The sequence below is a fragment of the Chiloscyllium punctatum genome, chromosome 1 (assembly GCF_047496795.1).
Source record: "Chiloscyllium punctatum isolate Juve2018m chromosome 1, sChiPun1.3, whole genome shotgun sequence".
NCBI lineage: Eukaryota > Metazoa > Chordata > Chondrichthyes > Orectolobiformes > Hemiscylliidae > Chiloscyllium > Chiloscyllium punctatum.
The window spans coordinates 142,124,396-142,152,308 of record NC_092739.1 but is presented as its reverse complement, the minus strand read 5'-3'; the positions used below and the strand labels follow the sequence as shown (position 1 = coordinate 142,152,308).

Genomic DNA, 27,913 nt, shown 5'->3' with positions numbered 1-27,913 from the left:
GGAAATGGAGTCTCAGACTTGTAAATGAGTGGTGAAAATCAAAGTTTTAGGATGAATTGGAAAGGAAGGGATGGACCAATCAAGGGTTGAGAGGAGTGACTAATCATAACACTAAAGATAACACAGGTCAGAAAAGGTTAAATTGAGGAGTTGTGGGAAAGTACTCTTGTTCCTCTAAGAGTGCTATGAAGAACACCAGCCTTCTGCAACCAGTTGCTCCCATCCACATTTAACTGCCTGGTTTTTCCAAACTTTGTGAAACCTGGCTGTTAATCCTCAAATATAACAGACTCCCAAGTGCACTGTGGAAAGTTGGTTTAAGCATTACATACGCAACCCACTGCCATTGAAAAGAAAATCAATTGACCCAGACCCACAACCTTTTGGGAGTTGGAAATATCCTCTACTCTGAAAGGTCCATTCTGATTAATCTCCTAAATGGTTGCTAGCTTGTTCTGGATTTTCTTACCAGAGAAAATAGTTTTCTACATCAACCTTAACAAATGCCCTACCATTTTAAATACCTCCATTAGGTCAACCAAAACTTCATAAACTCAGTATTATAAACTAACTTCATGTAAACTGTACTCTTAATTTAACCCTTTAACCTGTGGCATGATTCTAACAAATGTATATAGCATTCCTTTCAAGCCTTTCAAGGGAAAGATTAACCTTAACTAAAAAGGAAATATGTATTTAATACTCATGATATATGCATGTACATGCTGCATATGCAAAGGCATGTTACTGCCCAAATGCATTTCCAACTTGTGCCGATGCATGCTTCCTTCAAACCTGACATGATTGCCGTGAACATGAATTTATAGTTTTTTTTAAAAAAAGGTAACATTAGTACATGTGGATAAAGAACACAAGCTAGTTAAAGATTTTCATAAGCTAAATAGGATCGGGCTTAACAAACTATCAGTTGTGACTGTAAGCAGGGTCGGCATCCCAAACTTTGGGATCGAGAACTCAGATGCTACAATGGCTGCTATGGAGTTCTGATCAAATTCTAACAACTGTGAGGCCCCTTTAAATCATGCTTTTTTAAAACCAAAACAAGTAGGCATGGTCATATCTGTCAAATCTCATAGCCAGAGTCCTGTCCTTAAAAACAGGTAGGTGACTTTACTTAAAAACCCTGAAGAGTCATTTGCAAATTGAAACATTAACTCTCCACAAATGATGCTAGACCTGCCGAGTTTCTCCAGCACATCATTTTTATTTCACTTCTAAATGCTGCCTTTACCCCTTTTGATAAAGGAGGCATGAAAATTTGACCCTTTATGCTTATTGATCTCCATTCATTTATGCATCGGCGGTTGGCATTACAGTAGCATTTACTGCATATTCCAAATGGCTCTCCACCAAGATCAACCTGTTAGAATGCAATTTATCAGTTTTCCAGACTATATCAGGAGGAAAGACTGTTGAGGGTCTGAAGTCATACATAGGCCATGCAGATTTTCTTTCCAAGGGGACTTTAGTGAATCACTTAGTTTTATGGACCGAGAATGAAAGATCAATAATTTATGAAGATAACGGTATCCAGGATATGACAATACCTTGGTTGAAAATGTAGTGCTGGAAAAACACAGCAGGCCAGGCAGCATCTGAGGAGCAGGACAATCGATGTTTCTGGCATAAGCCCTTCTTCAGGAATGAGGCTGGTGTGCCAAGCAGGCTGAGATAAAAGGTGGGGGGAGGGGGAGAGAGAACTTGGGGGAAGGGGCGCTGGGAATGCGATAGGTGGAAGGAGGTGAGGGTGAGGGTGATCAATTATTTCAATCAATATTCTTAATTTTGGTGTGAATTTTAATTAAGCTCGATTGAAGTGGAAGATTGATGACTACATCTGCCGTTCCTTACAATTCTTTCTAGTTTAAGTACCTAGTATCATTAAGGATGTGGGAGTGTGGTGGTCATGTTATTGAATTCAAATCTACCCTAATCTGTAATGGGATCAGATTCCCTCATGACCATATGAGAATGTGAATTCAAATTAAAAAACAGTCTTCAAATACAAAAAAGCATGCATTTCACAATGTTCTTGCATGTTATTTATAAATGAAAACCTGCCACCCTAACTTCTTCTGTCCTATAATCAGACTCCAGTCATCTCCCAACATGCTTGGAATGCAAAGGCTCTCTGAAGTGGAGTTGCAAGTCAGACCTGTGTATCAAATTCAAAATGACCAGAGTGGCACTGATCTCACCAGTAACAACAATAAAACGGGTTTTATTTTTTAAGGATGGAACACAGAATTCCAGAGACAAGTTTCTGCTATTCCATTCTGTGATTGATCACCAGTGCCACGTAAACTCATGGGGACTCTTCCTGACAATTGCTTTCCTTTGTCATGAGATGGTGTTTGGTCTTCATTTGTTGCTCCCCCACAAGCATGGTGCTAAAGTTAATGGTTCATTATATACATTTACAGTGGATTTTAAACTGTATTCAATCCATTCTATAGCATTGCACATTAATCTGTCATATTCACATGTCATAGCAGTCTATACCATTTTGATTCTTTATTGAAAAACCAGACATCGATTGTTGAGAAATCCACAGATCAATCCACCCAATGACTGATGGATCAGTTTCCCTTAGCTTCAATTGACAAATGACACATACAGAAATACTTCAGCTACTCACATCCCAACAACTTGTCTCATCACAAGCAAGTGGTGCAAGGTGGAACTTCATTACTTGATATTAACACATGGGTAAATACTCTGAAATTGTTTAAGTAGTTAACAGACTCAGCCAAATCTCTCCATCCATCCTATCCAACCATGCTTGATCAGTTGTTAATTATTCATTTTAAATCTGAGATCTTTTTTCTGTGAAGCAGAAAGATAGTAAAGAGATATTAATCAATGTAGGAAAAAGGCAGGTGATATGGAGTTAGGCCACAGATCAGCCATGATCTAATTGAATGGCTGAACAGGCTTGAGTGATTGAATCACCTACACCTTCCTAAATAACCCATCTACAAAGCTATTTCATGAATTATATCTTGTGATTTAGGTTAATTGTGTAATATGGACAAATAAATAAGAATGTAACATCTTCACAAGAAAGTCTCTACTCAAATTAAATTTCTCACATATTGCAATGGATTGCTCTGTCCAACAAAATGCCTTTAGAGACAAAAAAACTCAGACCGAATTGCAATAGCTTCCTTAATTTAAGTACACTGATTTTTTTTAAAAACTATTTTGGGTTGAACTGAAGGACAGAACTGGATAAAATGTTTTAAATTAGTATCAAAATGTATTTTCCTCAGGAAATAATTATATCAGTAATATAATCTCTCAATGAATAATCATGAGAATGCAATAAAAATTTATGTTATTTCTTCTATGAAGGTTTTCAGTAAATATTTTGACTGCCTAAGACAACTTTTAAATGAGAATGCATGCAAAATACAAGTTAACAGCAACATTCAAATCAATTTTCATCATTATTTTCTTAAAGCTATTAATTAGCAACTGCACATAATGCCAGGTAATTAAATTTAGATTATAAAAATGTTCATTGCTAACCACTTTTAATCTTCTGACATAAATACCATCACAGATCAAGAACCCGGAAGGCATTCACAGATTATCATTTATGCCAACAACAAAAACAGAAGAATTCAAAAGCTGGTGTTAAATTGAAATTTACACAGTATAAATAACGTGCGATTCTAGGGATGATTTCCAAACTGCAGTCTAATCTGAGAATTTACTCGAGAGATTAGTTTACTGCTGAGGATGGTTTTGAATCATTGCTTACAGTATTTGCTGTACACTAAGATAGTGATGGCAAATGATAAAGGAGGAAACTAAACTCTCCAATTAGTAGACATCAAACTGATCGGAAAAGCATTAGCATTTACATATAATGAGTGTCAGCTTAGCTGTCATTTTAACCCTGAATCAATAACAATTAGTTGAATTAATTAATATTGCATAGGGACCCATCTTTGGTGAGGTCTAGCCCTTCTCATCTCCAAAAGGTGACAATGCGATCTATCATCAAGTGTCACCTTTAGACACAGTTGTGCAGCACACATTGCTCCTCCTCCTGTAGCTCTGGACATGGAGTACCGCTATTGGCTGGTTTCAGTCGGATGTAGCGAGTGCGGCGCTTCACACCCTTCTCTGTGCATTTCCCCATGCACAGGCCCCAGGAAGACCAAGTGGAAACCTCACAGTCCAATGGAGTCTCTGTAATGAATAAAACAATCAATTACAATCATAGAGTCTAGAAAAGATGTTGTTACAAACAGAGGATTTTTTTCCCACATTTTGAAGTAAATTAGTGCAACTCAGTTGGGTAATAAAAATCATCATAATTATTTAATTGGAAACACTTCAAATATATGTTACTCATTGTCAAAATTTTCTCAAGCATAATGAATTGCTTTGCAGTGTTAAGACAACTGTCGAATCATTTGGATACATAGCTACAGAAACATTTAAAATAGGAGTTGGTGTAGGCCATTTGCTTTGCCTTTCAATAGGATTGTGGCTGATCATCCAACTCAGAATCCCATTCCCAATTTCTCCCTATACTCCATGACCCCTTTAGCCCTCAATATTTTGGCCTTAAACCATTTTCTATGGCAGGGAATTCCATATGCTCTTCCACTCGCTGGGTGAAGAAAATTTCTCTTAAGTTCTAAGTGGCCTACCCCCTATCCTCAGACTGTGACCTCTGATTCTGGATATGCATGAAAAATATACTTTTGGTGATGTTGCTGAGGAAGGAGTGTTGCCTGAGGAGCCAGACAACTCTCTTTGGATATTGCCATACTAGAGGGTCTTTAAAGACCACCTGAACAACTGGATAAAAAGACAATTCTGACAATGAAGCATTTTCTTCAGCTGAGAGTTTTCACTCAAATTATATTATTTTTGTTGCACCACTTTGTAATTTATGCATTGTATTTCATCAAGTTGATTTAGATTTGCTTGAGATGAGACTTTATCTAGACTGTTGTTTAATTCAGAGCTTGAGATCTGACTGTTGATCCTTTCCCACTTCTATAGCCAATCATGCCTCATTTGGGCAGCAGCTTTGTTTATATAACTTATTAATTACCCCTCTTTTTGGTAATTGCATCATGATTTTTTTTTATTGCTTTATCTCCCTGGTCTTCCATCCCTTTAAAGGCATCCTGTTTTGTTCTTCCTGCCCTGTTACACTGGCTTAAATCTCTTGCATTTCAATCTGTCTTCAGATCTGATGAAAGATCAACTGGCTGAAATCTTAACTGTTTCTTAGATTAGATTAGATTATTTACAGTGTGGAAACAGGCCCTTCGGCCCAACAAGTCCACACTGACCTGCCTAAGCTCAACCCACCCAGACCCATTCCCCTACATTTACCCCTTCACCTAACACTAGAGGCAAATTAGCATGGCCAATTCACCTAACCCGCACATTTTTGGACTGTGGGAGGAAACCGGAGCACCCGGAGGAAACCCACGCAGACACGGGGAGAATGTGCAAACTCCACACAGACGGTTGCCTGAGGCGGGAATTGAACCCGGTCTCTGGCGCTGTGAGGCAACAGTGCTAACCACTGCAACAGTGCTGCCAGTTTCTCTCCACAGAAGCTGCCTGAGATTTTCCAGCAACGATTGCTTGTTTCAGATTTCCAGCATCCACAGTACATTGCTTGATATGTGAAGTAAGTGACCAGGAACAGAAGTACATCTGTGGATTACAAGGTTTTTGGAATATAGCAAAGGATGCCCAAGAAGCTAGTAAGGAAAAGAATAAACTTTGAGTGCAATCTAGCATAAAAAAACAAGAAATGGACTGTAAAAGCTTTTGTATGTATGCAAAAGGAAATGTCTGCCTAAATTAAATGTGGGTCCTGTATGGAATAGAGAAATGACAGAGAACCGAAAGTATTACTTTGTGTCAGTTCTCACTAAGGAAGATTCAAGAAATTTCCCAGAATTAGATTTCCAAGTGACTCGGGAGAATGATTTGAAGGGAATTTGTAGTGGTCAGAAAATTGTGTTGTAGAAATCAATTGACCTGAAAGTTGGTAAATCTCTGAAACCTGATATTCTACAGCCCAGTATCAAGGAGGTGGTTATAGAGATAGATGATATATTCATGATCACCGTCCAAAGTTCTATACATTCTGGAATGAATCCTGCAGATTGGAAAGTAGTAAACACTAGAATCTATTTTAAAAGATATGATAAATGGACACTTGAATAATAAAGAAGCTTGTTACAAGCTATTACTATTTTGTTGTATTGCTAACAAAAATTAATAAGTAGACATGGTATATTTGTATTTTCAGAAGAAAGGCTTTAAAATGGTCTTATGCAGAAGGTTGGTTAGCAGAATTAAACCACATGGGTAATGGGGATAGTATGGGTAAAAGACATTGAATTATTCAAATCAGCCATGATTGCATTATATGGAAGAGTTTTCTTGATGGGTTGAATGGCCTACTCCTGTTCATATCAAATATATACCAAAGGGTATATTCAAAGTGAATTGAGACATTCACTAGTAGGAAAGCTACTGAAGAAACTACAGCAATGGAAGACAATAATTTGAGAACTTCAAGTTTATTGGGTTGCCTCATTAAAATGATCTTGAAAATTATAATAGAAAGAAATAGCACATTTGAAACAGAAATTGGTGAAATGCAGATTGTACTTCCTTTGTAGACTATTAAAAAGCATTCAAATCAAATTTAAATCACCACAAGTTGAGAAGTCTTGCTGAAATATTATGTCAGTAAAGATGAGAGATTTATCCACATTCTGGGAACAAACAGCAAAAAACAAACTAATAAAGGGACAATCAAATATGTTTCAAGTGAAGAAAGGAGTAAGTTAAGGCTTTAGACTGTCACCAAAATGATTCATTAATATAGGTCAAATTGTATTGTATTGCCATAGTCTCCCCAGAGCCTTCTCTCTCATTAAGGTCAAGGGAAGGGAAGAGCAAGAGGGTGAGAAGGTGAGTCCTTCATGGTAACCTCAAACTGGTGATGGGAATTGACCCATGCTGTTTGGTATCACACTGCTCTGCAAACCAACCATCCAGCCAACTGAGCGAAGTCAATCCCCATAGGTCAAACACTCAGATGCATCTTTAGGAGTAAAAATTGGAAGCAAGAGGAGTATGCCGACAATACGGTACTATTATAGAAGAGGTCAGACAGAATATTGTGGACAAAGCAAAATTAGTTTGAGTTTGATCAGATTTATTTTGAGGAAGTTGAGAAAATTAAGATTGCAGTGGATAGTGTTATACTGGAACAAGCTGTCTATTTAGGACAAGTGTGAACAGAAGATACCGATGTTTTGCAGAAGCAAGGAGAACAACAGAAGTAATTTTGTGAAGCTGAGGATATGTTAACAACAAGAAGTGAACTCAGAAGACGCTACATTTACCCACTTTTCTGTAAATCTGAGTAACCCAGACAACATCAAAAGGATCTTTGGAAGAAAACAGAAGCCACTGAAATGCAGATGCTAAAACATATGCTAAAAATTCCAAAAACAAGTTAAAGGCTACATGAAATTGCAAAAGCAAAATAAACTCTTAAAAAGTAACATCCAAAACACAAATACTAAGCATTTGATCAAAGCTCAAACAAATATAACAGTGTCTGCAGATGAGATACAGGGATGGAAGAGAATGGTGTAAGACAGACAAGTGTAGCACACCCCGATAACAGATCTCCAAAAGGAGTAACTACAAACAGTAGCAAGTTAAAACTACACAGATTTGTATAGCCACGGCTCTACTTTCAGAAAACTGTTCATTTCTGCTATAGGAAAGATGTTGTTAAATGTTAAAGTGTTCAGAAAAGATTTACAAGGATGTTGGCAGAATTGGAGGGTTTGATCAATTGGGAGAGGCTGAATAGGCTGGGGCTTTTTCCCTGGAGCATCAGAGGCTGAGGGGTGACTGTATAAATTTTTATAACATCATGAACGACATGGATAGGGTAAATATCCAACATCTTTTTCCCCCAAGAGGTGTCCAAAACTAGAGGGCATAGGTTTACAGTGACAGGGGAAAGATTTAAAAGGGACATGAGGGGCAATTTTTTTCACACAGAGGGTGGTATGTGTATGGAATGAGCTGCCAGAAGAAGTGGTAGAGACTGGTACAATTACAACATTTATAAGGCATTTAGGTGGGTATATGAATAGGAAGGATTTAAGAGAGATATGCGCCAAATGCTGGCAATTGGGACAAGATCAGTTTTGGATATCTGGTCAGCATGGATGGGTTGGATTGAATGGTTTGTTTCCATGCTGTATAACTCTATGATTCTATGGCTAATTAAAATCATAGACTGATTCAAAGTTTTATAACGTACCTGACACAATGTCATCTATCTCATTGCCCATGGGAATAAGGTTGGACTGAGCTGGAATAATTCCAATTAATCGGTTGTCCTTCAGTTTTGTCAGTGTCACTCTGGCAATTGGAGGGAGCTGCTTCAGTCTGGGATAGAAGAATGAGTTTGCAGGATGGCTTGGTGAGCTCGATGTTATCTGAATGAAGCAGCACATTCAATAGTTAAATATCAGATTAGTGGTAGTCTTCTTGAACCATTATATCACAGTTAACCACCACACCCTCTATTTCTTTATACTTTACCTATTCAAATCGAATGCTTATTTCGGAAGTTAACATTTAAACTGACAATCTCTGTTGACATTAAACACTAAATAATGCATAATGCAATTAACCAAATTTAAGCCAAGCATTTCATGATTTAGAAAGAAACAAGAGACCCATACAAAATGTGTTGGGTAATTATAATAGAATGGCTCCACAAATACCAATATAGACCAAACACACATACATGCAAGGAGCAAGAACAGGCTATGTAGCCCCTTGATCTTGCTCTGCCATTCAATAAGATCATGGCTGGATCTCATTGTAACTTCAACGCTATATTCTTGACTATCCTGCAACAGTCTTTTACCCTTTCATTTAATCAACAAACTACCTACCTCTGTATTAAAAATATTTACGGATTCAGTAAGCTAGCACCTAAGAAACTTGATTTTAGAGAAATAATTTCACTTGATCCCAGTTTTATTTGGGAAAACTTTAAATATTAAGTTCTCTCAAGAGGAAACATTTTCTCCACATCCATCCTGTCAAGACCCCTCAGGATCTTGATATTTCAACAAAGTCACCGACTACCTACAAAACTCCTAATGAAGACAACAAAGATCAAAGTACTAATTGAGAGAGGCAGTGATGTAATGGTAACATCATTGGATTAGTAATCCAGAACCTTGTGCTAATCTTCTGAGTGTATGTATCACATCTTACCATGGCTGACGAGATAACGTGAATTCAATAAAAATCTGGAATAAAAGCTAGTCTAATAGTGATCATGTAGCCATTGTTGTCAGAATAGAGAAGCTGCCCTTTGTACCTGGATCAACCAACATGGTACAGCAGCAATATGGCTGACTCTTATGAGCAATAAGGCCTAGGTAACACATGCTTCAAACACCCCATGAAAAAAATGAATGAGTTTATTAAAATTTTATGGAATAGACAAATGCAATATACCAATTTGTAAAGAAAAATCAGCTCTAAGCTATTTTAGTCAAAATCTTTTCCATGGTGTACAATGTTGCTCTTTGACTCCAATAAACTCTAAACTGTGATAGGGTGCAGTACCTTGGCCTATCTGCTGCCCCTTATCTCTTAGGTGCCCCAAGCCATGTTAGGATACATACTATCCTCCAGTGTTTCAGTTCCTTCCTTTTGACTCTTGGCAATGAGCATCAGAAGCTGCCTGAACTGCTGTGCTCTTCCAGCACCACTAATCCAGAATGAGCATCAGAAGGCTGTTTATTTACAAGGGATGAATCACAGCAAAGATCAACACCAGCCATTATGTGGCCAACTTTAGCGCCTCAACTACCACACCAGCTATTTCAGCACATTCCAGAAATCAAGTACACAGTCCTCTCACATGTATGTCACAATTGCTGCCCATATTAAAGAGACAGCTGGTACTTTTAGAAAAATAGATAGTGTGTAAAGTTTTGACCACCTAAGTTCTGGCAACAATCATTGAACGGATTTATGTTAAAGTAGTTATACTTTTATGCATATCATAGTTACCTCAGTGATGGTCTCCTGGGGAATGGTAGCAAAATTTGGTGAAGAAAAGGTGAAACCGCTGTCTGTCCCAGCATCGTAGGGATACAGGTCTATAGACATTTGCTCTTTCCAGTTGTCTCCTTCACACAGATTAATACTGTCACCTCCTACAAACCAGTCTGGACTTGGTACAATACGAACAATAAAAGACATCTGGGAATAAGCAGAAGTAATTTGGTTAGTCTTTATATATTGTGATAAAGTGAGCAGAACAAAATGCATAATGAGGCTGAGAATGTATTACAAAACATCTCAGTCATGTACAGTGCTAGTTGTTTAAGAATTTATTTTGAAGTTTTGTTCAGGTAACTAGTAGGATAAGAAGCTAATTAAACTACAAGATGTAACAGGCAAAAATACAAGAGAGTCCACCATTTAGCTGTTTGTAATTTTTTTTTCCATTCAGTTCTTTCGTTAGTCTTTTTTTTCTGAAACTGAGTTTGTATTTGTACTAGTGTTGGAAAGATGCTGGGTGCACCATCTGCCCTGGAATGACCTTGCTGAATTCACTGAGGCTCACCACCAACAAAATAGTTTGCTTCCAATTATCACAGACCATTAGAGATTGTCAACATTTTATTCCAGTTGGCAGAATATGGGAATAAAGCCAGGAGCGTAAGAGGGAGTCAAAACACAGCCCACAATTAAGGTCTTCAATTTGAAATAAGATTTAAAGCAATTTTGAGAATTTGAAATGTAGCCAGGAACCAGGTTCTCAGATGTAGTGTTGAAGGCATAGGGAAGTGTAAAGATAGCCTCACTGCCATTTTTAATTTTGCACCTGTGAGTTTGTTTAATCTTAATTACTCATTAGCAAGAAAAGACTACTATTATCCTCTATAACCTCCTTCTGTGGTTATAAGATCTGAACAGAGCGTAACAGCTGCCTGTTATTTCGAGCAGCTGCAGATATTCAAAAAAACTTGTTAAAAAGAATATACAACACAAATCAGTTACTTTGTGGGAAACGACAGGATTGGGTTTTAATAGGAAATCCCTCTTTGCGGGTTGAGCCAAAGACCTTCCATACTATTTAAAAATTATACGGATTGGGAGTACAATTTACAAAATATCTCTTTGTTAAATATATGTCATTGCTTCATATGGTGGATTTAAAGATTGTATGCAATTTTCAGGTAGACTTGATATCTTTTAACTATCATGAGTTACCACAGACTCTGCTGCAGAATGCATTACTACAATGCAATCCAGATTCATTCTTGTAATAAATACGCAAACAAAAAAGGTTGCAATCGCACACTTAAACCATCAAGAACCTAATTCTATTTGCTAATATAAGTTGATTTAGATTACTTGTTTCTTTTATAAATACATTTTATTAATATCCTGAAATAATCTTGCTAGTTTGGAAATTCCTAGTGTTTGAGAGTGGGGGAGGAGTAAAACAAGGCGACATTTCAATGCAGGACCCAGTTATCTTTATGAGCTACAAGCTAAGTTTTGCATCATCAAGTATATAGGCATGAATGTGATTTTTTTTTAAATTAACTGATAAGCCAAGACTGGATGATGTTATGGAGATGGAAACAGGTGGGTTTAGTGGTTATACCAATGAGATTGGAAGCTAATCTTAGAATAGAATAATAATTTATTGTCACTTGTATTTTTACAAAAACATTGAGTGGAAAGTCGCACTACATCAGTGCCTATATTAACAAAAGAAATCATATATAAACAAATTAAGCCAAAGTACATGACACCAAAGATTGGGAATAGACTGGATTAATCCCGATCTGTTGTTGCTAGGGGGAGGGATCGAGGCAGTACATATGACGGAGCAGGGACCAAAACAAAGGCTCCAGTCTTCCCAACATTTAATTTGTGGAGACTTTGACTCAAACAGTATAGGATGTCAGGATCAACAGTCTAATAGTTCAGAAACAGTTGAGAAAGTGAAAGGGAGAGGGGGAATGGTGATGTAGAGCTGGCTGTTATCAACATATGTGAAAATGTAGGTGAGGTGATTGCTTAGTGGTATTATCACTGTACTGTGAGTTCAAAGACCCAGGTAATGTTCTAGGGACCCAGGTTCAAATTCCACCATGGTGACAAAAATCTGGAAATAAGGGTCTAATGATTGTGAAACCACTATCTGGTTCACTAACGTCTTTTAGGGAAGAAAACTGCTGTCCTTACCTGGTCTGGGCAACATGTAACTCCAGATCCACAACAGTATGGTTGATTCTTAACTGTCCTCTGGGTTGGGCAATAAATACTGGCCTAGCCAGCAATTCCTTCATCGTATGAATGACTTAAAAAAAGGCTTTTGAGTAAGGCAAAAGGGGCTGAATGCATAAAAGGCAGGTGCCTAACAGAAATTTCTGGGAAAATTGATTTTTCTAGGTCCAGACCTATTCCTCATTAGAGTCTGAGCTATCTTAATAGAAGCCAGAATGGAAGCTCCAAGACCTTAAATAATTACATGGAAAATCATCTTCCTTAGAACTCTTCCAATGTGGCTTCCTCTTTGACAACTGCAAAACAGATTTTAAAACAAATGAAAAGATCCAATTTGACATTCAGCATTTTAAAGTTTCTAGTATTCATTTGCAGAGATTATCCTTTTCCAGGAAAGAGTAAGTCCTTTTCTAATGTTACATTTGTATTTCTGTTGTGGCCGCTAAACTATCAGTTTAACATTAACCATAGGATTTACGTAATTTAGAAAAATAAATCATTCAAGGGAAGTGGCATCACTGGCTAGGCCAAATTTATTGTCATGAAGGTGGTGGTGAGCTGCCTTCTTGACCTGTTGCAGTCCATTTGGGAAAAGTACATCCACAATGCTGCTAAGGATTTCCAACATTTTTATCCAGTGTCACTGAAGGGATGGCTGTAAATATTTCCAGGTCATGATGGTGAAGCAGGGCTTATGCCCGAAACATCGATTCTCCTGTTCCTTTGATGCTGCCTGACCTGCTGCGCTTTTCCAGCAACACATTTTCAGATCTGATCTCCAGCATCTGCAGTCCTCACTTTCTCCTCCATGATGGTGAAGTAGCTTGTAGGAGAGTTGCAGGTGATGTTCCCATGTATCTGTCGCCCTTGAAAGAACTGCGATGTATTTGTAAACCAGATGTCAAGGCCAATCATTCTCACAACTCTGGAATTTATCCCTTTTGTCAGTGTTTGAATCAGGGCTGTAACTAGGTCATGTTCTGAATGATCCTAGCATAACTGAGATTGAGAGTCAGCAAGCAGGTTATTGCTCAGAAAGCACTGCTTCATAGCAATGTTGACTCTCCTATCACCTTACTACTGTTTGCAGTACTATTGCTGGAATGTTGCAAGGGCCCATACCTTTTGCAATATCCAGTGCATTCAGAGGTTTCTTGATGTTGTTGTGGTTCTGTTCGCCGAGCTGGGAATTTGTCTTGCAAACGTTTCGTCCCCTGTCTAGGTGACATCCTCAGTGCTTGGGAGCCTCCTGTGAAGCGCTTCTGTGCTGTTTCCTCCGGCATCCAACAGCCACGCTCAGACAACAACTCACTAGAATGAAGGACCCGATACCCAACATAAGCAAAACTAATGTAGTGTACAAAATCCCATGCAAGGACTGCAGAAAACACTACATCGGACAAACAGGAAGACAGTTAACGATCAGTATACACGAACACCAACTAGCCACGAAACGACACGACCAGCTATCCTTAGTAGCCACACACACAGACGACAAGCAACATGAATTTGACTGGGACAACACTACCATTATAGGGCAAGCCAAACAGAGAACAGCCAGAGAATTCCTAGAGGCATGGCACTCATCCACAAACTCTATCAACAAACACATCGACCTGGACCCAATATACCGGCCACTGCAGTGGACAGCTCGAACTGATAACCGGAAGCGGCAGAGACAGGCCACTATAAATGCCGGAGGAAACAGCACAGAAGCACTTCACAGGAGGCTCCCAAGCACTGAGGATGTCACCTAGACAGGGGACGAAACGTTTGCAAGACAAATTCCCAGCTCGGCGAACAGAACCACAACAACGAGCACCCGAGCTACAAATTTTCTCCCAAACTTTGGTTTCTTGATGTCACATGGAGTGAATTAATGGCTGAATGGTGGTATCTGTGAGACCACTGACACAAGGAGAAGGCCAAGATGGGTCATCCATTCATCTCTTACATTCATTATTCAGAAGTAATTATTTGGAGTACTGTGTCCAGTTTTGGTCCCCACACCTCAGGAAGGACATACTGGCACTGGAACGTGTCCAGCGGAGATTCACACGGATGATCCCTGGAATGACAGGTCTAGCATATGAGGAACGGCTGAGGATACTGGGGTTGTATTCGTTGGAGTTTAGAAGATTAAGGGGAGATCTAATAGAGACGTACAAAATAATACATGGCTTTGAAAAGGTGGATGCTAGAAAATTGTTTCTGTTAGGCGAGGAGACTAGGACCCGTGGACACAGCCTTAGAATTAGAGGGGGTCATTTCAGAACGGAAATGCGGAGACATTTCTTCAGCCAGAGAGTGGTGGGCCTGTGGAATTCATTGCCACGGAGTGCAGTGGAAGCCGGGACGCTAAATGTCTTCAAGGCCGAGATTGATAGGTTCTTGTTGTCTAGAGGAATTAAGGGCTACGGGGAGAACGCTGGCAAGTGGAGCTGAAATGCGCATCAGCCATGATTGAATGGCGGAGTGGACTCGATGGGCCGAATGGCCTTACTTCCACTCCTATGTCTTATGGTCTTATGGTCTTAAGTGTGAAGGCTGAAGCTGGAGCTCCATCATCGAGGATGGGGACATTTGTGGTACCTCCTCCCCTAGCAAGTTGTTTAATTATCCACCATCCTTAACAACTGCAGAGCTTTAATCTGATTCACTGGTCATGGAAATCACTTAGCTCGGTCACTTGCTTCTGGTGCTATTGGCATGACAGTAGTCCTTTTCTTGCTTCAACAGGTGGCACCGGGCTTAACGGTAAGGGTTGTGTGAAGGGTTTGTCTAGTCATGAGGGTGCAAATTGTATTGGAGAAAGGAACAATGTGCAAAGTATAGCAAGAAACAAGAACAGCATTTTGATAGCCAGAGATGAGCCAAATGTCCTCCTTCTGCACAGTAATAATTCTGTGACCTGAAATGTAACTTCTACAAAGCCAAGCACTACATTTTTGTAATCGCTGAGAATGCATTTTACAAAGAGGTTTGCACTAATGAACAAAATAGGTGAGTTAGTGATACCATAGTAGCTCATTATTGTACTCATCTCTGTACAAACACAGTGAAAGTGTTTGGGAAGGCAAGTTACCATAGTAACAATGGCCCTTGCAAACAAAGAATTTTCATACGGACATCGCATCTACAATTGAAAAAAGGATTCAATTCTGAACAGCAAACAAAGCAAATTTACTCTATTCAGAACATATTAATGTCAATTCTTCCCCTCCTAAATTGAATCAATTATGGAGAACTCAGCTGTGGTGTTGGCGAATACAAAGCTGAATCTGCAAGAAGAAAATAAATCATTTCTGTCTAACCTTCTGTTGTAGGAAGCTTTTGAGAAAGCAAAATGTAGCCAATTTGCCATTTCTCAGATCTTGTGATAGGAATATTTTCAGGAGTTTGGGATTAATGATGATATGTTCTAATTTATGAATTTCCATCTATTGATCGATGTAACAAAAGGGGGAAACAGTAAGGAGGAAGAAAGCCCTTCAGCTAGAGTGCAAACTGGCAGAGCAAACTGTGATACAGAAAAAGATGATAAATGCCATCTTGAATGGGGACATGGGTGGGAAAGAGAGTGACAGTGTAAATGAGAGGCGTGGGAGAGAAATGAAAGTACTGCCATATATTGAGCAGAACTAATTCACAGTCACAAAAGACTCAAATTTCTGCACATGAAATGAAGAAAAGGAAATTCCCAGCAATTCATACCACAATTTTCCACTAGTTGAGTGAGATGATGTTCAGTAAACCTGCAGCTTCAACTGTAATAAACTCATGCCTGACCAGCTGCATCAGGAGCCAATATTTAAGGCAATTTTAGAGTAATCAGGTTTATTATTGAGACTGCCATTTTTTGTTTTGAAGCCATTAAGCCAAATTTCCTAGTTGTCCACATTCGTGTTTATGAACGAGGTGATACCTCGAAGTAGGCAGACCAAATTAACATAGATGTGTTGTCTGAAACAAAAACAAATTGTTGCTGAAACTCAGCAGGTTTAGCAGCAACTGTTGAGGTAAAAAAATAGAGTTAACGTCTCTTCAAAGTCACCAGACTTGAAGCATCAATTATTTTCTTCCCAAAGATGCTGCCAGACCTGCTAAGTTTCATTAGCAATTTCTGTTTTTGTTTCAGATCTCCAGCATCCACAATTCTTTATTTTATATAAATGTCATGTCAATGTGTAGAATAAGCCAGGTTGAATCCAAAACTTTCCCAAAAATGTAAAGGCAAAAAAAACCTGGTTTTCTATTAATCCTTTGATATTTTCAAAGACTTTGATATTTATGTTTGACAGTTTTAAAACTAGAAATGCACATTGCTGAATCAGAAACACACATAACTTCATGAATTGTACAAACCTATCAATATTTAAATAGGTACTGGACATACATATGGATAATAATGGAATGGTGTAGGTTAGATGGGAATCAGATTATTTTTACATGTCGCCGCAAAATCAAGGGCCGAAGGATTTGTACTGTGTTGTAACGTTCTATGTTCTAATATTTCCTTTTGATGCATAAACATTAGGTATCAAATCGTATTCTTTTACTCAGAAACTGTCATTTTAAAAAACCTCCAGAAAGGTGCCATACTAACACAAGTACAAGCACATAAATCTTGCAAGAAATGGCAACGTAATATTTTAAGGAACTGCTTAAAAGGGAGGCAGATTAGACAAGGCAATCTGTTCGATAGGCAAGTGCACACAATTAATGGTGCCCCAATGCTCTTGTCAGCAAAATTAGTGATTGGTCATCAGTAGCAGAAAGGGTTCACTTAATATCTAATTCTCCACTTTGGGTGACCATCAGAGCCTTTGACAGTTCATTCAAATATCTATTACATCAAAAGGGCCAATTTTATCCCCTCCTCTTTGAAAGGGATTGGTTCACTGTTAAAATACCGTTTTCTATAATACCATAAATATCATTATATGTACCAATATTTATTTTACCTTTATTTATGAAGAATGTTGCTTTTCAGCTGCAAACCACATAAGGGAATAGGAGAACACAGAATCCCTACAGTGTAGAAACAGACCCTTCAGCCCAGCAAGTCTACACCGACCCTCCAAAGAGTATTCCATCCATTCACCTACATTTCCCCCTGACTGATGCACCTAACTTACACATCCCTGAACACAATGGGCAATTTAACATCGCCAATTCACCTAACCTGCACATCTTTGGACTATGGGACTATGGGAGAAAACCCACACAAACACAGGGGGAAATGTGTAAACTCCACACAGACAGTCACTCGAGGCTAGAATTGAACCCGGGTCTCTGGCACTGTGCGGTAGAATTGCTAACAACTGAGCCACTGTGCTGCTCCAGAAGCAGAGTTATTAAATACCTGAGATATTTAAAACCAAAATGGTGCAAAATTGTCGAGGCATTTTGAAAAGAATTGCTGGAAGAGATGGTGATAAACTTTGTCCCCCAAAAGGAATACTATAACGGATACAGTAGGCAACAGAGATGACACAAAGCAGGTGGGAATGAATTGAGGATTTGACAAGAACATACATGTTTGCACACACTTGCATTACTCCTTACACAAATGCAATAGAACATAGAACATTACTGCGCAGTTCAGGCCCTTTGGTTCTCGATGTTGTGCCGATCTGTGAAACCAATCTGAAGCCCATCTAACCTACACTATTCCATTATCATTCACATGTTTATCCAATGACCATTTAAATGCCCTTCACATGCAACATGATAGCACATGCAATCTCAATTTTCACCAACGCGGCTTGTACTATGTAGGACTTCTTACTTCTTGCTCAATTGCTTCAGTACTTGAGTCACATTCACCAGGAGCCATGCTCTATCCAAAATTACGCCAAGCAGGTGCATGTTTACAAACCTTCTCTTGTTCAATGGACAAAGTTAAAAATCATACAACATCAGGTTATAGTCCAACTGGTTTATTTGGAAGCACTAGCTCTCAGAGCGCTGCTCCTTCATTAGGTAGCTGAGGAGTAGGGCCATAAGACACCGAATTTATAGCACAAGGTTAGCGTCATGCAACTGAAATGATATATTGAATGAACCTAGATTGCTGTTAAGTCTTTAACCTTTTAGAATGGGTTACAGATTTCAGTTCATTAATATGGAAATCCCTGAACTTGTTTTAAGTCATTTTCTCGAGATAACTTAAGGTTTTACAAAAAAAAGGTCTGTATCCCAATCTTGAGTCAGACTGGTTCTATTTCCAAAGTGGAATCTGAAGACTGAACAGCAATCTAAGTTTGTTCAATATATCACTTCAGTTGCAGGACACTATAATCTTTTGCTATAAATTCTGTGTCTCGTAATCCTGCTCCACAGCTACCTGATGAAGGAGCAGTGCTTTGAAAGCTAGTACTTTCCAATAAACCTGTTGGGCTATAACCTGGTGTTGTCTGATTTTCCAACACCAGCTCCTCCACATCATTGCTCAATGGAAAACAATCCTGACGGCCCAGAATTGCTGAGATTCCCTTTTCTGACACATTTCAGTCGTCTGATAGGTTCTTGCATGCTCTGATAACACAAAATAGTAGTAATGATTCTTGTCCATTCAGAATTCCTTGCTCCTTCTGCCTTCAGCTCCCTATCCTTTTGCACTACAGAACAAAAGCAATAAAGTCTCTGTCCTAATTTAGAAACCTGCTTCACTACAAGAGCCTGTTTAAAAACTTTCAAGCTGAAAACTGTTCCATTTGGAGACAGCCAAGCTCATACAAATTCTGTGTATTGAAATTCTGTATCATAAAGAAAAGGTTAATAAAAATGCCACTGTAATTAGTTTTGTTTACCGTTTGCATCATGGCATGTTCAAGTCACATATGCACTAACTAACTAATTCCCTTCCAGAACACTGTTCAGACCATTTTGGAATGAGAGGCAACACTATTGAAATGATAATTAAGGGACTTGACAGGGTAGATGCAGAGAGAGGTTGTTTCCCCTAATGAGACAGTCCAGAATCAGAGGGCATAATCTCAGAGTAAAGGGTTGTGCATTTAAGATAGAGGAGGAGGAATGTCTCCTCTCAGAAGGTAGTCAGTCTGTGATAATCTTTGCCAATCTGGGTCATTAACAATATTCAAAGCTGAAATAGACAGATTTCTAATCAGTAAGAGAATCAGAGTTGTTTAGCTCAGTTAGCTGGACAGCTGGTTTGTGATACAGAAAGATGCCAATTTGAGTTTGATTCCTACACTGGCTGAGGTTATCCTGAAGTACTCGTCTTCTCAATCTTCCCCTCATGTGAGGCATGGTAGCACTCTGCTTAAACCAACACCAGGTGTCTCTCTCTAATGAGAGTAACAGTAGGACTATAGCAACTTTGCCTTTGATATGTATCAGTTTACAACATTAGCCAAACAGTCTGATTCAGGACGCTTGCTTTATTTATAGTGATCAGTGAAGTGTTTGAGCTGATAATTCTAATAACTTTGGTATGTTACCTACACATCTGACTAAGAAATTAGGGATAATAGCCAATAACTCAAGAGTGGCTACATCAATCAAGAGTAAATTCTGAGTTAATAGAAGTTGTGAAATTGTAAGAAATAGTAATAGTTCATGGCCTCAATTAGAGTTATAGAGATGTACAGCATGGGAACAGACCTTTTGGTCCAACCCATCCATGCCAACCAGATATCCCAACCCAATTTAGTCCCACCTGCCAGCACCCGGCTCATATCCCTCCAAACCCTTCATATTCATAGACCCATCCAAATGACTCTTAAATGTTGCAATTGTACCAGCCTCCATCACTTCCTCTGGCAGCTTATTCCATTCACGTACCACCCTCTGTGTGACAAAGTTGCCCCGTAGGTCTCTTTCATACCTTTCCCCTCTCACCCTAAACCTATGCCCTCTAGTTCTGGACTCCCCCACCCCAGAGAAAAGACTTTGCCTGTTTACCCTATCCATGCCCCTCATCATTTTGTAAACCTCTATAAGGTCACCCCCCAGTCTCCGACGCTCCAGGGAAAACAGCCCCAGCCTGTTCCGCCTCACCCTGTAGCTCAAATCCTCCAACCCTAGCAACATCCTTGTAAGTTTTTTCTGAACCCTTTCAAGTTTCACAACATCTTTCCGATAGGAAGGAGGCCAGAATTGCACACAATATTCCAACAGTGGCCTAACCAATGTCCTGGAACAAGGTGTTTCTGTTCCCTTCAGAAATTTCAGATGGATGAGGGGTGAGAGGCTGGGCAGCTGGAAACTTTAATGGAATCCTCGAGGTCACCAGCTGGGATCAATAAAATAGTTCATATCACATCCATACAAGTGATAAGTCAAAGAATGACTTCTTGGGGCTGGAATCTGCATTACAAATAGTAAACCTCAGATATCTTGTTTCTTCTTCTCCCCAACTGACCAGAATGGACAAATGTAATTAAATGAACATTGATGCAAGGTACTGATTGACCCTTTCAATATATAAGGTATATAAGTGGCAAGGTAGATGAGGAGAGGGAAGCTCTCCAAGAAGGTAGTGACTGATAAACCATTCTCGTGTTTTAGACTGGATATATTTGTTCATTCAGGCTGCATGCTTTTTGAACTGTTGCACCTCAGTAAAACTCCATGACCCTTGGGCAATCTGCAAACCTTGATCAAAAGATTACAATGTGCTGATGCATGATTCCATTGGTACTGGCCACCGTAGGTCACCTTAAGAGCAGGGTCTTCCCAATGGGTGGACCTTTTAATTTGGCCAGACAGGGAGCTAACATTGAACAGGAGCTTAGCAAAATGTTTGAGATTCCAAACCAAGCCACTGAAAAAAAACTGTCAATTTTCTTTTGGCCACACTATCTCCCCTATTATGCCCAAGTGAGGTGGATGAACCAGTTCCCCTAGTTTTACTCCCACTTCAGTAGTCTGTAACAAAAGATCGTAAATTATTTCTAGCATGCAACTATATCACACTTCAATTAAAACAGTTCACCAGTTCAAAAACGAAGAAGCCAAATAGAACATTTGTTAGACTGACTGAAAATAAAAAAGGGCATTTTATTATTTACTAACTCCAAGAGATAAAAAAGATAAATATATAAACAAGCACAGGTAAAAGGGGAGATTACCAAATACAAAAAGGAAGGTCAAGAGTATACAGTTTAAAATATTGTTAGAGGCATTGAGATGTTTGGCTTTGAACTGAAACAATAGTTGTTTAATTGATGTCTTATATCCTGAACAGTGGTGAAATTTATAGATTCTCATGCGAATAGATGCATAGATATAGATATAGTGAATAGATGTTTTCCCAATTGGCTTTCTCAATGTCTCTTTCTAACTCTCATAACAGCACCCAAACAGACAGCTAGCCAGCCAGAGATTGGCTTCCAGTTCAACTGTTTTCAATCCATTTTCCTTTCTGTCCAAAAGCTGTTACATGACATACAGCTCACTTATTTATTCATAGGTCTTGTTTCTTGTTTCTCCACCCCTCAAGCTGGATAATCTGCAGGCAACTTTCATCCGAAATGTGAAAGTGAGTCGACCAGGAAATACAGATTCTGCAAATTTCTCTCAGGAATCAATGCAATTTTAAAGCCTTTATCACCACCAAGTTGAAACCAAATACTAAGGAGGATCAACCCAAGGAATTTCCTAGGCTACATTAACTTAATGATTTTCTGTTGAGAATTAATTGAATTGAATTGAATTAGCTTTATTGTCACACATGCTCTAAGGAGTATAGTGAAAAGTGTACAAGTCAGCACTTACAGCACCATCTTAGATACAAAGCTATCTAGATACAGATTCTTCAATACAGTCCAAAAAGTCTAACATTTCAGATTGTTGGAATAAATTAGAAAATAGAGAAATTAAAAAGTTTAGAACAATACACCTTCCAATCCAGTCCACGCTGGCACCTGAGGTTCAGTTTGTCTCCTTATTTCTACAAAAATAAGTATGCCAAGCAATTTCATGCAGGGCATAATCATGGTGAATGCATACGTAGGGGATAATTTTAATTGCTGATCAGAGTGTAAAATTTAATTGGCAACTCATCACACAACCTGATATTTCCTTTGCATGAATTCAATGGGAAGTAAAAACCAGCTGTATAACACCAGTTTGATCATACCAAGTTTTCACCATCACCCACAATTAGAATTCCCTTCATTATCTATAATCCAGTTTGCTGCTCTTTATTGTTACGCCATTACACCAACACTAAGTTTTAATGAATGCACAGAGATTCAATCAACGCTTTCAAAAGAGAACTAGAGAATAATCTGAAAGGAAAATATTTGTAGTGCTGCAAGGAAAGCACAGGGGAGTAGAACCAGTTGGGTTAATCTGGCAGAGAGCTGACCAAATGACCTCTCTCAGTTGTGATAAATTGCATTCTATGATAAATCATGAACTCAAATATGATTTTTGAAAAAAAAAGGTCATCCAGTTTAGGATAATTGTGTTGCACATTTTGATATATTGATTCAGAGATAATGGACCCTTTTCCAATTAGAGTCAAAAAGTGTGGCACTGGAAAAGCACAGCAGGTGAGGCAGCATCTGAGGAGCAGGAGAATTGACATTTTGGGCATTAGCCCTTCATCAGGAATGTTGACATTGATCTCCAGCATTTGTAACCCTCACATTCTCCTTTTCCAATTAGGTTAAACTACAGGCTAAGGAAAATGGATAAGTGGATACTCACTAAAGAATGTCTGGCATGCACTTCAAATTCAGTGGAAGTCTGTTCTACACCATTTGGGATAGCTGGTGCTGAGAAAACCCCATAGACACTCTGGATTTTTTCTCCCGATGCTTCCACCTCTCGCATCAAAGACCATGCCTCACTTTTCTCTGCAAATTCTCGTACTCCATTGCTGGCATATTCACCCACTCGCCACATGTGATAGTCACTGCTGTGGGTGACCACTGTTTCAGGAAACAGAAAAGCAGCTTTACTAATTCAGTCACAACAAAATAGCTATACACTCTTCTGAACTGCAAAAACAAACAATTTAAATAAGTGTACAATTATTCTAAAAGCATAGACACATTTTTCTGAAATTCAATGGCTCCTTTGCTGTGGTCTCGAGATCAGGGCTGAGCCAAGCTGATAGATTTACCTCACTAGGACAAATAGTGTGACTTTTAAGATAAAGAAGAACTGAAATGTCAGAGGTCCTTGGTGGGTATCTGAATGGCTTTAATGTCTCACCCAAATAGCAGCACCTTAGTCAGCACTCTACTCCATCAATATTGAACTGGAGTCTTGATTTCGTTTTTTAAAATGTTGAAATCAGATTTCTTGGGTGTGACTACAAGTTAATGGAAGCTGTCCCATCCGGTGTCGTGGGGTTAATTTGACTGATGATTTGCACCAAATATTGGCTTTTGCAATTTCTCCTTTTTAAAAAAACCATCTAAACAGGAAAAACTAACTCCTCTCTTTTTTGTAAAACAACTAAGATTGTAGCACAACATACTATTGCAATTTGCCAAAGGATTCACAAGAATTGTTCCAGGGATGGAGAAGTTTTTAGATGGAGAGGTTGGGATTGCTCTGCTTGGAGTGGGGAATCTTGGACATGAAATTTGATAGACATATTCGGTGTCATGACGAAACCAGCAGATGGAGAAACTATTTCCACTGGCAGAAGGATGACACCCAGAGGGTATACATTTAAGGTAAATGGAAGACAGAAGCAATAACATGGGGGGAAATCATTTTCAAAAAGCAAGAGACTAGGATCTGGAATCCATTACATGAGACTCTGTTGGGGGCAGATTCAACTGATGCATGTAACAGGGAGTGGATTATTATCTGAAAATGAAAAAAAAATGCTACGGGAAGAAAATATGAGATTGCACTGGGGACGTTGCTCCTGCAGGCAACCAGCAGTGAGACGACGGGTCGAGTGGCCTCTTTGAGCCAATCTATGGCTTTTTCTTTTTTAAAAAACACGGTCATGAACGCGAATGTTTCACGAAATGACAGGGGTGGTTGGAGATAAAGATAAACGTGATCTCCTGGGAAAGCTTCATCCTTCGGGCTTGAAGTAGTCATCTGTTCGCAACATAACACGATGCCCGAACTGAACGAGATCCGAATGTCGCCTCAGGAGGACAGCGGAAAGAGAGAGAGAGGTGGGGGAGAGAGAGGGTGGGGAGGGAAAAGATGAAGTGTCCGCCAGGTGGCAGCGGCATTCCCCTGTTTCAAAAAGTTCTCCTGGAGAAGGAACAGCGCCCACTTCATTCGGGCAGGAAGAGACTGAGGGATGAAATATCTTAAAGGAAGGCGGATAAATGTTCTCTGTAAAAAGTTAACTTTAAAGCTGGTCTTAGTGGCAGTCAAAAAAAAATCCAGACCTGACACAGTTTTGCAGCTGGGAAACTGTTTGTAGTCACTTTAGTTTTATTAAACTTAATTTTTTAAAAAATGTATTTCTGGTTGAGAATCGGGCACGCTTTGTTTGTGGGGGGGGGGGGGGGGGGGGGTGAGACAGGGAACACAGAGAACATTGTGACAGGGAACAACAGCACACTTACCCATCATCGGGGACCACTGCGCCGGGGGCCGGTACAGCGGGTACTGCTTGGGGAAGGCGATCCGACTCCACTTGCCCGTGAAGATGAGACTGTACTTGGCCCGGTCACTAGCCGCACACGGAGCTTCCCCATCCACGGGCCGGCATCGCCCGCAGCCCAGCACCGCCACAAGTAGCATCCCCCAAACTCTCCACAATTCACACATCGCCATCAGATTGCCACGAGCGGGTGGTTTCTGTTCTTTCTTGTATCAGAAAAAAAAACAGCACTGCAGGAAACAAGTATACTATTAAAAAGATGTATTTTGCCTTAATGTTAAATATAAAACACTTTTAAAAAATGACATTTCACTGTCAATGATTATTTCCATCGCTAAACTAAAACATATTTCGCTGTTACGTTGCATTGACAAAAAGTCTAAATTGACTGATCATACGCCTTAGAAAGAAGGGGAGATCGCTGCACACATTTAAAGATTGTTACCGGAAACTATCACAGGGAGATCAGGGGGAAATCCTTGTTTACAGTATGGTGTGAAACGATCTGTTGTCTCCTTCACAAAACAGAGTTTAAAAATAAGAAATTAAAAGTTAGTAAATGAAGGAAGTCTGCTGGAAATACACCCAGTCTGGGTAACTGAGCCAGCTGTAGTGCAGTTGCACGATTTTCTGCTCTAAAACAGGAGTGCAGCCCTGGCATACTCACTGTAAGTTGAGCTGTTGATGAAATCGGTCTGTTGTCGCTCTTTTGCAAGGTGTTGAGACCGAGACCTCTGCAGAAAGCGGCGGGAACAGACTGGCTATTTATGCTCCCACGGCGTCCTTACGAGTCAAACGATTATTGTAACCTTTCGACCTTACATTTAAGGGTGGGCACGCCATAATATTCATTTAAAGATATTTGGACGGATTATATCACGTTTATCCCGCTTTGTGCGCTGTCTCAAGCATCGTTGATACTGATAGGTCTAAAAAAAGAGATTGTAAAACATAAATCACCCAACCCCAACCCTGCTCTGTCTGCAGCTCTGTTTACCGCCTTAAAACTGCCACATTTCTGCTGTAATGCCGATCTAGGACTATAGAATTACAAACCTGGCTGCAAAAACTCCAGTGAACGCCACAGTCGGATTCTGCAGTGGATCTACTGTACAGATAGTTTTTTTTTAAAAAAAGGAAAGTCAACTCTGCAAAACTTTAAACCCAATGTAAATAACTCAGTCTCTCCGGGCTTTTGGTCTGAATTTGGAGAGGCTTCCATAGCCATTTCTGAAGCTGTCAGATTGTGAGGAGTAGCTTCCTTCAGGACTGGACTGGAGCACCCTTCTTTATTCCTTCAAAACGAGAACAGCCCTGTTAGAAGGCAGCAGTCAATCAAACTGAACTCACACATATACCCAGGGGGTTAACCCAGGAGGTGATGGCTTAGTGGAAATAGGTTAGGGTGAGAGGGGAAAGATATAAAAGAGACCTAAGAGGCAACTTGTTCGCTCAGAGGGTGGTATGTATGTGGAATGAGCTGCCGGAGGATGTGGTGGAGACTGGTACAATTGCACCATTTAAAGGGCATCTGGATGGGTATATGAATAGGAAGGGTTTGGAGGGATATGGGCCAGATGCTGGCAGGTGGGACTAGATTGGGTTGGGATATTTGGTCAGCACGGACGAGTTGGACCAAACCGTCTGTTTCCATGCTGTACATCTCTATGACTCTACTAATCCAGAACCCCAGACTTATCTTCTGGGTTCATACAATCCCGCCCATGGCAGTTGGGGCATTTGAATACAGTGAACATCTGGATTTTTAAAGAAAATCTAGCCTAAGGATGACCACTTAACCACTGTCAATTGTTCTAAGGGAAATCTGCCATCTTTACCCAGGTCTGGCCTACATAGAGTCATAGAGATGTACAGCACGGAAACAGACCCTTTGGTCCAACTCATCCATGCCGACCAGATATTCCAACCCAATCTAGTCCCACCTGCCAGCACTTGGCCCATATCCCTCCAAACCCTTCCTATTCATATACCCTTCCAGATGCCTTTTAAATGTTGCAATTGTACCAGCCTCCACCACTTCCTCTGACAGCTCATTCCACACACGTACCACCCTCTGCATGAAAATGTTGCCCCTTGTCTCTTTTATATCTTTCCCCTCTCACCCTAAACCAATGCCCTCTAGTTCTGGACTCCCCCACCCCAGGGAAGAGACTTTGTCTATTTATCGTATCCATGTTCTGAAAAAAAAATGCCAGAAATCACAGTGGATCAGGCAGCTTCCATGGAGAGAGAGCAAGCTAATGTTTGGGGTTTAGATGTCTCCTCAATGAGGGCCCCCGGCCCACAGTCATTGCCAGTGACACCCATATCTCATATTTCAGGGGCGGCACGGTGGCTCAGTGGTTAGCACTGCTGCCTCACAGCGCCAGGATCCCAGGTTCGATTCCAGCCTTGGGCGACTGTCTGTGTGGAGTTAGCACATTCTCCCCGTGTCTGCATGGGTTTCCTCCGGGTGCTCCAGTTTCCTCCCACAGTTCAAAGATGTGCAGGTCAGGTGAATTAGCCATGCTAAATTGCCCATTGTGATAGGTGTATTAGTCAGAGGGAAGCGGGTCTAGGTGGGTTACTCTTCAGAGGGTTGGTCTGGACTGGTTGGGCCGAAGGGCCTGTTTCCACACTGTAGAGAATCTAATCATCATACAAATAAAAACAATTGATTGCACCCGCCATAACCTGCAAGAAAGCGGGCAAAATGTGTTTGTCAAAATTGACACTAAAGTTTACATTTCCTTCAGTTCCTAAGGAACTTAGGACATATCAAGAGTCTCACTGGGCTGGCTCAAGCACAAACACATTTTGTCCTTAACTCACTGTCACAGCTATAGATGTTTTCACTGGATTGACAATTCTCCGGCTCACTGGTGACAAATTGGGATATTGCCCTACTCTCCACTAATTTTAATCAACCCGCTATAACATATTACCAGGGCTTGAAGCCAGATTTGA

General features: G+C 39.8%; 1 protein-coding gene across 4 annotated transcripts; it reads right to left on the bottom strand.

Moving 5' to 3' along the window:
• Window positions 1-2,520: 2,520 nt before the first annotated feature.
• spon2b (spondin 2b, extracellular matrix protein) lies at window positions 2,521-26,192 on the bottom strand. Of its 4 annotated transcripts, XM_072575969.1 has the most exons (8): window positions 26,003-26,192; window positions 25,614-25,875; window positions 24,909-25,176; window positions 23,068-23,291; window positions 10,144-10,335; window positions 8,366-8,543; window positions 4,041-4,221; window positions 2,521-2,847 (listed from the first exon to the last, which is right to left on the bottom strand). In XM_072575969.1, exons 3-7 carry the CDS (start codon window positions 25,117-25,119, stop codon window positions 4,043-4,045), a joined length of 984 nt encoding a protein of 327 aa, XP_072432070.1. In that variant the 5' UTR covers window positions 25,120-25,176; window positions 25,614-25,875; window positions 26,003-26,192; the 3' UTR covers window positions 2,521-2,847; window positions 4,041-4,042. The 4 variants fall into 4 exon arrangements, with proteins under 4 accessions (XP_072432070.1, XP_072432044.1, XP_072432054.1 ...); XM_072575943.1 differs by having other exon boundaries at window positions 2,521-4,221; window positions 24,909-25,143; window positions 26,003-26,191; XM_072575953.1 differs by lacking the exons at window positions 25,614-25,875; window positions 26,003-26,192 and adding an exon at window positions 25,392-25,520 and having other exon boundaries at window positions 2,521-4,221.
• Window positions 26,193-27,913: the final 1,721 nt, after the last annotated feature.

Bases quoted from the DNA above. Each gene is read 5' to 3' on its own strand.
- spon2b (XM_072575969.1), bottom strand. From the start codon at position 25,119: ATGGCGATGTGTGAATTGTGGAGAGTTTGGGGGATGCTACTTGTGGCG. The intron at 23,292-24,908 runs GTAAGTGTGCTG...TTCCTGAAACAG, and splicing joins GCAGTGGTCCCCGATGATGG to TGGTCACCCACAGCAGTGAC. The intron at 8,544-10,143 runs GTAACTATGATA...TGCTTCATTCAG, and splicing joins CCCAGGAGACCATCACTGAG to ATAACATCGAGCTCACCAAG.